General features: G+C 41.5%; 1 protein-coding gene across 1 annotated transcript in view; it reads right to left on the bottom strand.

Moving 5' to 3' along the window:
• The window catches only part of LOC129781626 (uncharacterized), a 29186-nt gene extending 16194 nt beyond the window's left edge, over window positions 1-12992 (bottom strand). Inside the window, exons 1-2 of the mRNA XM_055789261.1 lie at window positions 7979-12992; window positions 6579-6860 (exon numbers count right to left, since the gene is read on the bottom strand). Coding sequence (XP_055645236.1) covers window positions 6579-6860; window positions 7979-12992 — 5296 coding nt within the window. The remainder of the gene's footprint in view (window positions 1-6578; window positions 6861-7978) is intronic.
• Between the last annotated feature and the right edge of the window lie 341 nt (window positions 12993-13333).

Raw genomic sequence — 13333 nt, 5'->3', positions numbered from 1 at the left:
CAAATTTTCATCAAATAATAAAAAAAAAATTTTCAACAAATAATCAAACACTAAAAAAAATTAAATTAATTTTTATTTTAATCTATATATATATATATATATATATATATATATATATATATATAAATGTATTTCTGTCTGTCTGTCTGTCTGTCTGATTCTTATGGACTCGGAAACTACTGAACCGATCGACATGAAAATTGGTATGTAGGGTTTTTTGGGGACGGGGAAGGTTCTTATGATGAATTGCCAGTAAGCGAGTAGTTCGAGACCCCTCCCCCCTCTCTAAGGGGGAACTGCCATACAAATGAAACATAAATTTCTGCATTACTCGGAAAATAATCAAGCAAACGAAACCAAATTTGGCATGTGAAGGTTTTGGGATGCAATAATTTTTTTATGATGGTTAGACACTCCTCCCATCTTTGTAAGGGGGGGGGGGGTGCTGCCATACAAATGAAACATTATGACACAAATTTCTGCATTACTTAGGAGTTAATCAAGCCAACGGAACCAAATTTGGCATGTGGAGGTTTTGGGATGCAATAAATAAATGTTTTTATGATGGTTAGACACTCCTCCCATCTTTGTAAGGGGGGGGGGGGTGTGCTGCCATACAAATGAAACATTATGACACAAATTTCTGCATTACTTAGGAGTTAATCAAGCCAACGGAACCAAATTTGGCATGTGGAGGTTTTGGGATGCAATAAATGTTTTTGTGATGGTTAGACACTCCTCCCATCTTTGTAAGGGGGGGGGGGGTGCTGCTGCCATACAAATGAAACATTATGACACAAATTTCTGCATTACTTAGGAGTTAATCAAGCCAACGGAACCAAATTTGGCATGTGGAGGTTTTAGGATGCAATAAATGTTTCTAAGGTAGTAAGACACTCCTCCCCCTCTCTAAGGGGGGGCTGCCATAAAAATGAAACACAAATTTCCGGATTACTCGGGGAGTTTTGACGCAAACGAAACCAAATTTGGCATGGGGAGGTTTTATGGTGAGATATTACTTTGAGACCCACTTTTGCTCTAATTTTTATCTAACTTTTTAATGAAATATAAATAATATTACAATGGTTCCACCTCGTTCCCTCACAATGTTTCAAGCTGAACGAGTTCTATTTCTGCTAATTATACGAACGATTTTATTTTATACCACTAAACTAAACCGGTAAGTAAAATGAGAGATAAGGAAACGGACTGGTCATAACGCAGATACAGATTTCAAATTGGAAAAACACTTTAAAGAATTTTTCAAACTCAACCCAAGACGAATCCTGACTAATCGCGAATTAAACCCAATACATTTATTAGAATTAACCATTGAATTTGTAGGATTTTTCATATTATCTGATCCCCGATAACGGTCTGCTAGGGCGAAATTATTAACTCTGAATAGCACATTTGGTGCTCGCTCTGCAGATTCAACAGGAACCATTGTAAGATACATAAACTTGCTATGCATTTGCCCGAAATCATAGACCACTTGAAACTACAAACTATCGGTCTCCGAAACAAAATCGCTTACTGGCAATTCATCAACTTTCTCCATCGGTAACCACTTTTCGATCGGTAGGCAATCAATCACAAGTACCAATTATCACATTATAAAATATTCACGCTCAGTAAATAATTTTGCGCTAGATTTTCGCTCCACTCGAGCAGCTGGGAGGGGGAGTGAGCAGCAACAGAAACCATGCCAGCGACCCCGCGGCTGCAGTAGCAGCTTGGTGTTTGGTAGACAAACTGCATCCGCGCGCGCAATAGGGGCGATAGGGACGATGGACTGCATTTCTCTCTCTCTCTTGGGTGATGATTTACATTATTCATGAGGCCATAATTTGCATCAAAGTGCTCTTTCACGATCTCTGCCATATCGCTTGAAGTGGGAAATGGGCAGATGGTACGGGAGTGTGGAACGCCAGCAACATTGTTACCAATCTCGTCGAGATTCCCTTCGGTTTAATCGTGGCCAGTTATAAAAAAAGTGCAGTTATGGTTGGTAGCGAAAAACGATTTCTGCTACATCAAATTGCTGTTTACTATAGCAATTTCCTAAAATAATGCACTGCTCAACCCAAAGCAACGGTAATCAGCCGCATGCCTGCCGCGGTCCATAGTCGCTTGGTATCCATGTTCTGTGAATGCACATAAAAGACGATGCCGCTCTGTCGTTCCAAAATGGCAGCTTCGGTTCCAGGTCGCGCGTTCCATTACGCCAACATTCGCGCGAGGGTTGGTACAATTAGCGTGCGCTCGTAAAAAAAGTACCCTCCATTTTATCGTTCGAGTATCGTTACCCCGGCAGAAAGTGCAGCTCAACGGTGGAGGAATATATAACATTCAACTGAGCGGGAAGTGAAAACAATAAACATTAATTAGGCTTCATGTTTCGTATGTGTGTAATTGGATAGATCTTTAAACAGAAACAGGGACCATCATTGCGTTACGAGACTACTGGCTGCAATGGAAAAAATAGTTATCCATTCTGTCAAGTACAGGGAATTGATCTTCTAAAAAATCAGCCTAGTTGTCAAAATTCTTGTTGTTGTATTTATTTCATATTCAGAGTTCCTAATATATTAAGCGATCAGCTATTGCTATGCGTCTTAAGTCTAGATAAAAATTGAGTAAAAAAGCTTGTTTTGTATGATTGGATTTTTTATGATTTTGAATGTTAAACATATTATACAGGGTTTTCCAACTTTAAATTCCGAAAGTAAATTGAAATAAAACACACTTAGAATTCGAATTTCGATGAAACTTTTATTTCAAATTAAAGTTTGGTTTATGCCATATTGTGTGAAATACAACATCATTCAAATGTCCACCTAGAGCTTCCTCGCACACCTTGATCCGGAACAGGTAATTTTCGATGACTTTTCGGCACATATGGGGCGGTATCTCGGTCATAACTTCACGAATGTTGTCTTTCAAATATTCAAGAGTTTGCGCAGAGTGGGCATAGACACGGTCCTTCGCATAACCCCACAAAAAAGTCTAGCGGGTTCAAATCGCATGACCTGGACGTCCAATTGGCATCACCAAAACGCGAAATTATGCGTCCCTCAAATTTCGTTCGCAATATGGCCATGTTCGGTCGTGTTGTGTGGCACGTGGCGCCGTCCTGCTGAAAGCACATGTCATCCGTATTCATATCTTCAATTTGTGGCAAAAAAAATCGGTTAACATGCGGCCATAGCACTCACCATTCACAGTTACCGTCTCGCCGTCCTCATTTTCAAAGAAATACGGCCCGATGACTCCACCAGACCATAATGCGCACCAAACAGTGACTTTTGGCGGATGTAATGGCCTCTCAACAATCACGTGTGGATTTTCTTAGCCCCATATACGGAAATTTTGGGTGTTCACATAGCCACCGAGCTCGAAATGTGTCTCATCGCTGAAGAAAATTCGATGCGAAAATTCAGCATTTTGCTGCTGTTGTTCGTTCACCCAATCGACGTATGCGCGTATGCCGACGCATTCCATGGTCACCACGCTCTAATTTTTGTACCAGTTGGACTTTATATGGATGTAGGTGCAAGTCCAAATGCAAAATTCGCCACAATGATGTGTTTGATAAGCCCAATTGCTGAGCACGCCGTGGAATCGAAACATTCGGGTCATCTTCCACACTGGCAGCAACAGCAGCAATATTTTCGGCCAAACGCACATTACGATGATGCACAGGTTTCACAATATCCGCTACGGATCCAGTTTGTTCGAATTTACGCACTACATTAGCGATTGTGTGCTCTGTAGGCCGTCCATGACGACCAAAATCCGTCCGTAATGCTCGAAAAACATTTGCCGGTTTTTCATTATTTTTATAGTATAATTTAACAAAATTAACACGTTGTGCGATGCTAAAACGATCCATATTGTAAAATGGCAGACATTCAACTAACGATATGACGCTTTGGTTGACAGCTATGTCAAACGGTTGTCAGCGCAGGGCTGTATACTTTCGGAAGCCCGAAATGGAAAACCCTGTATAATACATTTCAACAGGCGGAATTTCGCCCCAGAATGAAAACTACGTATTTGTTCAAAAAATTTTTGCCGAACCGCATTCCTTGAGTAGTGGAAGTCGAAGTCAGAAGCTACTCTGTTGAACAGACGTTGAAGACCCAATATGGCTGAGTTGTATCCATGATTGGTACGACGAAAAGGAACTCGGAGGAAAGCGTGGTCACGTAAAGTTCGAGGTTGAACCAGAAGGTTGATGTTCTCCAGAATAACTGGGCATTCTGTCCTAGCTAATAGCACATCATATACAAATAAGGCGCAGTTCACATCTCTTCGCACGTGCAACGTGTCAAGAGCCATTAGTTGGCACCGGCTTTCATAGCTAGGTAGCTGATGGGGGTTACTCCATAACATACTCCAAACATAAATAAACTACCTACATAACATAACCATAATTTAAACTTATTATCTTACTGTACAACGGACAGATTGCGGTCAATTTCACGATCGGAATAGAAGCACCTCTCTCCAAATGTCTGGATGCATTTCTGAAAGTTCTCATCTCGGGTTTCCAGGTAGGCACTTTCGTGAATCCCCGTTGTTCTCGTCTAGGGGGCAAGTTCAGAATGAATTTGAGAAATTTATGTTGAATATGTTGGAGTTTAAGTCGGTGTGTCCGGGCACATCCCTTGCAGACAGTAATCGCATATTCAATTGTAGGATAAACGATTTGTATTCAATTGCTGGATAAACGATGACTCTCTAATTCTCCAGACAAAATTTTGAGTTTCTGTCAATCAATATTATATTCTGTGGTAATTTTCTCAACGTTAGACCTAAAAATCTGATGGCATGTCAGACTTCCTTGGGCACACCGGTAATTTCTAATTATCTTGATGAGATACAGCCACTATGTGTGGCACATTGTCGAAGGCCTTTTCAATATGCAAGGGTGCCATTGCTGTCGTCTTGGATATCGACTCATCCTGATGTATAATATTTGAAACTCTAGTAAATTAATGAATGGTGGACCTTCCCTTACGGGAACCAAATTGTCCCTCAGGAAAAATACCATTCTCATCCACGAAAGCAAGAATTCGAGAAAGATTGATTTGAAACTCTATCGGATTTCAACATTCAATCAAATACTATTTTTGCATCCTGAAATCCGTTCGAATCATGCTATGAAATGTGAAAACCTTGCTGTAGACGTTCTCCTAGTTTCGTTGGCTGGGAGAAAGCAGAAATCCACAATCCAGGAATTGCACGCTTCAATTATATCGCACAACGACTTTTTCCTTTTAGTTCCACTTTCTTTCATCTATTACTGTAAACAGCATAGTATAACTAGTTCCACAGTTCTTATAGAACTTCCCTTTTGTACATTAAATAAACTGCGTAATTTATTTAGTAATAGAAATGATATAAAATTTTAATCGTCTATGTTTGTTCAAGTTCGGTTGGCTACTAGCTCGGCCGGTAATTTTGTTGGTGTATATTAATAATGTTTCGTTTCAGTCTGTTCCTGCATGCCTATCTAAGTATTTCGTTTTCATATGTGTTATCTATGTTCTCACTATTACCATTGTGGTAGTGTAGTAATCAGAGATACTCAAAAATTCTATTACGTTATGTGTATAACAGTTATAATTTTACTTTTTAACCCTAGATTTAAGTTTTAATCCAGTGCATGTAGGTGTTACGTGTTACACGTAAGAAAGTGTTGTGTTGTGCATAATTCTGTGTATAATTTATACTAAACGGCTACACTTGCTTTCACGCAAAACAACCGTCAACATAATCCAGTCGTGTTTGTGGAGCAATTTGTTCTTTATCAGATTAGCAGATTCAAAAACTATTTTAAATTATTAAAATTTGGATGTAAATTATTACTTAGAAGACAAGCCCTAACCATATCTGAACTATTTTTTCTATAAAGTGCACAACATTCCCGTAAAACTATATCCATAGTATTCAGTTACATAGAACACATTGATTGATTCGGTAAAGCTATTTTTTATCCCATTTTATCAACTTCAATCAGCGGAAAAAAACGTAAAATCGAAAAACTTACATTTTCTTATTTTTTTACCTTAGGTACCATATGGTTCAACAATAAATGGACATTATCAAGAAATCCAAGTTGAGCCGTACTTTTCAAGATAAAAGGGGTGTTTTTGCCGCTATACTCGGATTCGGACGAATTTTGGAAATTAAACTTCAACTCCTTTGAAGTTAAAAACTTCCGTAAAATTCACGACCAATTTATTCCGTGTTCATTTAAACTGGATGACTAAACTCGAACAGATACTTTCTTCGACTGACTTGTGTGACGACCGGCAGAATTCAACACAACTATATTGCGAAAGAAGAGATCACAAAAATTCTCCGATAATCCCTAAATCTATGACTGCGTTAGCGCGATCATTATCATGCGACCGAAAGAGACGGATCTACTCCAACTATTTGTGGATCACATGTTGGTTCTCAAAACTAAACAGTATACTTTTTATCTCTCGCTCAATCATATGCCGGCCGCCTTGAAATGCCTTCGATTTCAATTCTTTTTTTTTCTACGCTAGATACCGTTATACAATTCGGTTTGTTTTGACTGTGAAGTGAGACTGCTACGATTGCTGTGTCTGGTTCTATTATGTCTGGATTGTTGTGTCTGGCGTTGCTGTATTCCTGTGGTGACTGCTTCTGGTATTTCTCGCTATTGTCCCTGGAATTGCGTTGACCTTGAACTCTGTTCCTTTGTTTCAAATCAGCTGATTTGTTGGCGACTGTATTGCTGCTACTACGGTTGTTGATTCTGTTACTGCTGTTTCTGTTGCGATCTGTGATACTGCTGTTGTTTCTGAATGTTGCTTCAACTGGACCGATTATTTACGTTGTTGGAATTCCTTGACACCAGGACTGCTTTTGATCTTCTAATAATGCTGACTTTATTTTCGTGACTGTGACGGATGCTCATTGCATTCCGCTTGTGTTGCTTATGCGTTGCTGCTGTGTCGCTATCAGATAAAATAAGAACGGCTTTTTTATTCTGTATTTATTTAATAGAAAACGACTTGCCTGGACTGCGGAGGCCACAATGACCTCCGCTGATGCCGTCTGGCACCACTGATGTTCCCTCAGGGTTAACGAAAGGCAGCATATGATGACTGTTCGATGGTGGATGTTGAAAATGACGGCATAAACGTTGTTGACGAGATGATCGCCGAAACTAGCTGGCCATGCTTGACGACGATCAAACTGTTACGTTTGGAGAATGAATAGCGCTCTTCACCTCTAGTGCCGTCACGGGTACCTCAAAATGTCAAAATAGCTGCACTTAGTTTCTGTTTTGATCGGGCGCACAAATGCGCTGGCGTTATACGCCGATGTTAATGGACGAACTGGACGTAGCTAGATGCACTAGCACAACTGTTTGCTTGCTTCATGCAACACAACATGCAACCAACACCGAAACAACACAGATTACCTCAGTTTTCTGGAACTGGTTTCAAATACGAATTCGCCAAGATTGGCTTGCGATTGAGATAGACTGAGAAAAAAAAATACGGATAAGCTTTTTGAAAAATTATAAGGTACATAACTTAACTGAAATGCGGAGGCCGACCTCGACCTCCGCCCTTGGGGGAGCCCTAGTTCTCCCCATCGCCCGAAACTGTATTATCCCGAATAGGCAATATGCAAATTTTCGAGATTGCCCTACGAAAACTGCCGTACTTTGTTCGCACTGTTACAACGCGTACGTTACCATCCGGTCCAGCGTGAATTTCAGTCACTCGTCCTAGATGCCACTTTAATGGAGGAGTGTTGTCCTCCTTTAGGACCACCATTGTTCCAACTGCAATGTTGTCCTTCTACCTTGTCCATTTAGTACGATTGTGGAGGTTGGACAAGTACTGTTCTGACCATTTTATCCACATGCTTTGAACATAACGCTGAACTTTTTGCCATGCGGACAAACGATTCTCCATAATACCTTGTAATCCTGGTTCTGATATTGCGGTTAGAGGTCTGTGTATCAGGAAGTGCCCAGGGGTCAGGGCCTCAAAATCATCTGGATCATTGCTCAAAGGGGTGAGCGGACGCGAATTGAGGATTCCTTCAATTTGTGCTAATATCGTCACCATTTCGTCGTACTTCAAAATATGTGTTCCTATCGTGCGTTTAAATAAAGTTTTGAAGGATTTCACAGTTGATTCCCACAGTCCACCAAAATTTGGGGAACGTGCTGGGATGAATTTGAATTCTATCTCCTTTTCTACGGCATCCTTCATTACTGTTTCCTGGAACTGCTGGTCATTGAATAATTTACGGAGCTCTTGCAGTTCCCGCTTCGCACCCACAAAATTGGTGGCATTATCGCACATTATTAGACTAGGTCTTCCACGTCGCGATACAAATCTTCTTAGAGACGCCAGAAAAGCCTGTGTGGTTAAATCCGCCACAAGCTCAAGGTGTACTGCCTTCACGACCAGGCATACATACACTGCTACGAAGCTCTTCACAGGACGACTTCGACGATTTGGATAAGCCACATAAAACGGGCCACAATAGTCTACCCCAACTCTTTGGAACGGTGAGCATGGGGTCACTCTTTCTGGTGGAAGGTCCGCCATTAGTTGTTCGTGTATTCTTGGTTTTGCTCTAAAGCATGCCACACAATTGTGAATCACCTTCCGTGCTAGATTCCGTGCGTTCACGGGCCAGAAACGCTCTCTTACTGCCGAAACTAATATTTGCTGTCCCGCATGACACAGCTTGCGATGGTAGTGTGTAAGTATTATCTCAGCCAATGGATGACGATGATCTATCACGTACGGATGCTTGCGGCTGTTTGTAATGTTTGCATGACTAAGCCGGCCGCCAACACAAATTAATCCATTCATTAAAACTGGATTCAGTGAAATGATTCGGGAGGAAGGTTGCAACTGACGACCATTTGACAGGTCTGCCATTTCTTGCGGAAAACTCTCCTGTTGTGAGAGCCGAACTACCTTGTGTAAAGCTTCTTCATATTCGTAATACGTAATTGCTCCTGTTCGACGACTGACGTGATTAACCTTTTGAGCATTGTAACGGAAACGATAGATGATTGCTACGATACGAATTAAATTCGGCAGCGCTGATTTCAAGCTGAATATTTCGCTCGGCGGGGTTGATTGCAGAATAGCAATGACAGCACTTTTCTTCTCCATAATTGTTTGATCTAGTTCTTCTTCGTGGATTTGACCACCCTTTGGCCAGTGGGATTCATCGAATATTAGCCAGGAAGGACCACGGAACCACAGCGTCTGATAATGGAGTTGCGCCGGGATCATTCCTCTCGAGATTATGTCGGCAGGATTTTCTACTCCTGCTATATGCTGCCATATCCCGTCTCTTGTAAGATGCTGAATTTCGGAGACTCGATTTGCAACAAATTCCTTCCATCTTGAAGGTGGCGACGCAAGCCAGCATCTCACTATCGTAGAATCCGTCCAAAAGTAGGATTGTGGTTTGATTCGAAGACTGGTTATAACTTTGTCGTACAGATGCGACAATAATAACGCCGATGATAGTTCAAGACGTGGAGTCGACTGTTTTCTTTTATTTGTTTTTAAATTCTCTAGAGGAGCCACCCTGGATTTTGACGTTAATAGCTGCACATTCACTTGTCCGTCTCCATAAACTGTTCGCACAAAAATACAAGCTCCATACGCTTTCTCCGAAGCGTCGCAGAATCCATGAAACTGCACTACGTTCGCATGGTTGCCGATTCCAACCCAACGAGGCACCGATATTCCGTCGATTGCTGCGAGATTTCTTCTAAATTCGATCCAATATTGTTCAATATCGACGCTCAGTTTGTCATCCCAGCCGTATTCTTGTTTCCACAGTTCCTGAAGGAATATCTTCGCTTGGATGATGACCGGACCAACTACCCCCAATGGGTCAAACAGTCGTGAGATATCAGCTAGTATCGTTCGCTTCGTGATAGTCGATGAAGTCCATGCAGGTGTGCTGAAACGGAAGGTATCTGTTCGGGGCTCCCAAATCAAGCCCAACGTTTTTACTGATGAATGAGCTGAATCCAAATCTAAAATGGTTCGATCGTCACGTAGATGACGAGGTACGCTCTTCAGGATCGCCTCGCAATTAGAATTCCATTTGCGCAAAGAGAATCCACCTGATTCCAATAATTCTATCAGTTCCTTCACTAATTTTACGCCATCTTCGAAGTTGTCCGTTCCGGTCAGCAAATCATCTATGTAGAAGTCTTGCTTTAACACCCTTGCCGCTGTTGGATATTTATTTACTTCATCATCTGCCAATTTCTGTAGGCACTTCGTTGCCAAATATGGAGCCGAAGCCGTACCATACGTAACTGTAGCTAATTCAAACGTACGGATTGGTTCTATCGGTGAATCTCTCCACAGTATTCGCTGTAGTCGCTGATCTTCCGTGTGGATACCTATCATGCGATACATCTTCGCTATATCAGCGACTATAGCACATTTATGGACCCGAAAACGCAGAATGATGTCCAACAAATCCTCTTGGACAACTGGACCGACCATTAGTGCATCATTCAACGATACTCCTGTACTAGTTTTACAGGAGGCATCGAAAACAACACGTAACTTTGTTGTGGTACTATGCGGTTTCAAAACGGCATGATGTGGAAGGTAGAAGCCTGTCTCTTCCTTTTCATCCTCGCTGATAGGTTTCATGTGTTCGAGTGCTAAATATTCGTGAATGAATTCTGTATACAGTTTCTTGAGTTCTGCATTCATCGAGAATCTTTTCTCCAGTCCCATAAAACGTTTGACTGCAACATCTTTTGAATTTCCGAGCTGATTAATCAACATTTTTTTCTTAGGTAACGTCACTATGAATCTCCCGGTTTCATCTCGTACTGTCGTTTTTTCAAAGAACTCCTCACATGCTGTCTCTTCGAGAGAGTAAGTGGTTTTCGATCTACACGTTTCCAATTCCCAGAATTTAGTCAGTTGCTCTTGGATGTCCATTGAAACACTAACATGGACCATCGACATTGATGGACCGCACGTATTCTCAGGAATTTTGCCAGCAAGAACCCATCCAAATAACGTGTTCTGCATTGCAGGTCCCTCTGACGTTGCCTTCTGTTGTCCCTCACGTAACAGCTCAAAATAATACTCTGCTCCGATAATGATATCAATTGGACTGGATTCATAAAATAACGGATCAGCTAATAGCGTTGACTCAGGAAGTTTGAGGATCGATGGATTGAAGCTAGAAGTTGGCAGCGACACAGTTAGCCTTGGCAGCACATAAAAGTGCATGTTCGTAGAATATAGCGATATGGTTTTCGTTCTGGCTGCTACTTCCGCACTGACTGCTGTAGTTGACATGAACCGACTAGATCCTATACCTTGGACAACTAGATAGGATGGAGTTTTCTTGAACCGCAAACTTTCAAAAAATGTGGAAGTCATGAGGCAATGCTGGGATCCAGAGTCCAGTAGTGCTCGTGCTAACTTGAAATTTCCGCAAGAATCTGTCACTTTAACAATCGCCGTTGATAAGAGAATGTTGTGTGTGGGTGTAACGGGTAAAGTGGTGTAGGTTTGACTTACAGTGACCAGACCTGTAGTGGGTTGTGTGGGTGTGCTATGCGAGGTGACAGACGTAACAGGTGTATTGTTGGTCGACGGTTGATTTTGTTGAATCTGATTCGAGCGTGTGAATTTTGGTTGTCGAAAATGTTGGTCTATTGTCGCGGGTCTTACTTGAGGTGAGGGAACTGGGGATCTTACCTGTCCTACGTGTAACATGGAATGGTGGCGCTGCTGGCAGTGGTGGCACAATCCTTTCTCGCAGGTCCTTGAGAAATGTCCCGGGTGAAGGCAATTACGGCACAGTTTGTATTTCGCTACTGCTTCGATTCGCTCAGAAATTTTCATTTTCTGGAATTTAGCACATTTAAAAGCAGAATGCCAAGAATCGTTACAGAATGGACATCGAACACCTTTTCCATACGTGGTGTGACACACTGATAGTTTCGGTTGACGGAAATCTGGATTACTAGGTTTTGATGACGCTACAGCCTGTAATACTGCACAGTGATTACGCAGAAACTCAAGTATATTGTTGTATGACGGGACATCCTTAGAATTATGATGTGTTTCCCAGTGACGTAACGTCACTGTGTCCAGTCTTGAGCCTACCATGTATGCCAAAATGGTGCTCCATTCTGCGGTTTTCTGACCTATTTTTTCTAGCATCTGTATATTTCTTTCGAACTCGCTAATGAGATGGTTTAATCCCTCATAGCTTTCCCGTTTCAATACATCCAACGAGAATAAAGAATCCAAATGCGCCTTGACTATAAGTTTCTTATTCTCATAGATTTTCTCCAATGCCTCCCATGCTACTTCATAGTTAGCTGCTGTCTGCTCAATGGAGCTTATTTTCTGAAGGGCATCTCCAGAGACTGAAGAACGAAGATATGTGAATCGATCCATTGGTGTTAACTGCGTGTTGTTGTGTATGAGACTGCGAAACGTGTCCCTGAATGTTACCCACTCACGGATCTTTCCACTAAACACCGGTAGATTTATTTCAGGAAGCTTGACCTTGGAAAAGGATCCACCTGATTGCCTTGTTTGAGGACAGTCATCATCGTTTGAAAATGTTTGCCGTTTTCTCATCTGTAACTCAAGCAGTTCTGCCTTGAGGTTGCAAAACTCATCGTCAAACTCCTGTAACACTCTGAAGTTCTCCTTCTCGCGTTCAGCCTCTGCAGTCTCTTCTTCACCGCACTTCGTTGACTCATCCTCCAACAGCATCTCGATTTTTGCTCGGGTCTCTAGAAAATCCTTTCCTACTTCCTCCAGCTTCTGAAGTCGCACACTGATTTGTCGATTATCTCTTTCTGAGCTGTAGTTTTCCAAGAATAATCTGATTAGATTCACACTATCCCGCAATTGACGCTCCTTCTTCAGTAATGACCTCAAGTTGGCACTCATTTTCACTTCTCACTGCACTGCACCGGAAAAGTGAAATTAATCACTTTTCAATAATAAATTGACAGATCAACCCAAACGTTCCACCCACGCGACCTCACGCGACACTTCCGATAGACAATGACGAGCAATGGTATGAATAAACAGCGGAAAATATTCAACAATTCAACGATTTTTTGAAGAATGGAATACAATAATACAACCTCTGCTACTTGCCAGAAATAAAACTCGCATGCATTTATTTATTTATTTTCATTTTATTTCAACACCACGGTCGGTCACATGCAACAAACCACCTCCCTTTCTTCATGCAGTACTTCTCTGAGTATTCTTTTATGCAATTT

The sequence above is a fragment of the Toxorhynchites rutilus genome, chromosome 1 (genome assembly GCF_029784135.1).
Source record: "Toxorhynchites rutilus septentrionalis strain SRP chromosome 1, ASM2978413v1, whole genome shotgun sequence".
Taxonomy (NCBI): Eukaryota; Metazoa; Arthropoda; class Insecta; order Diptera; family Culicidae; genus Toxorhynchites; species Toxorhynchites rutilus.
The sequence above is the reverse complement of the archived record's forward strand: the minus strand, read 5'-3'. Positions and strand labels throughout refer to the sequence as shown.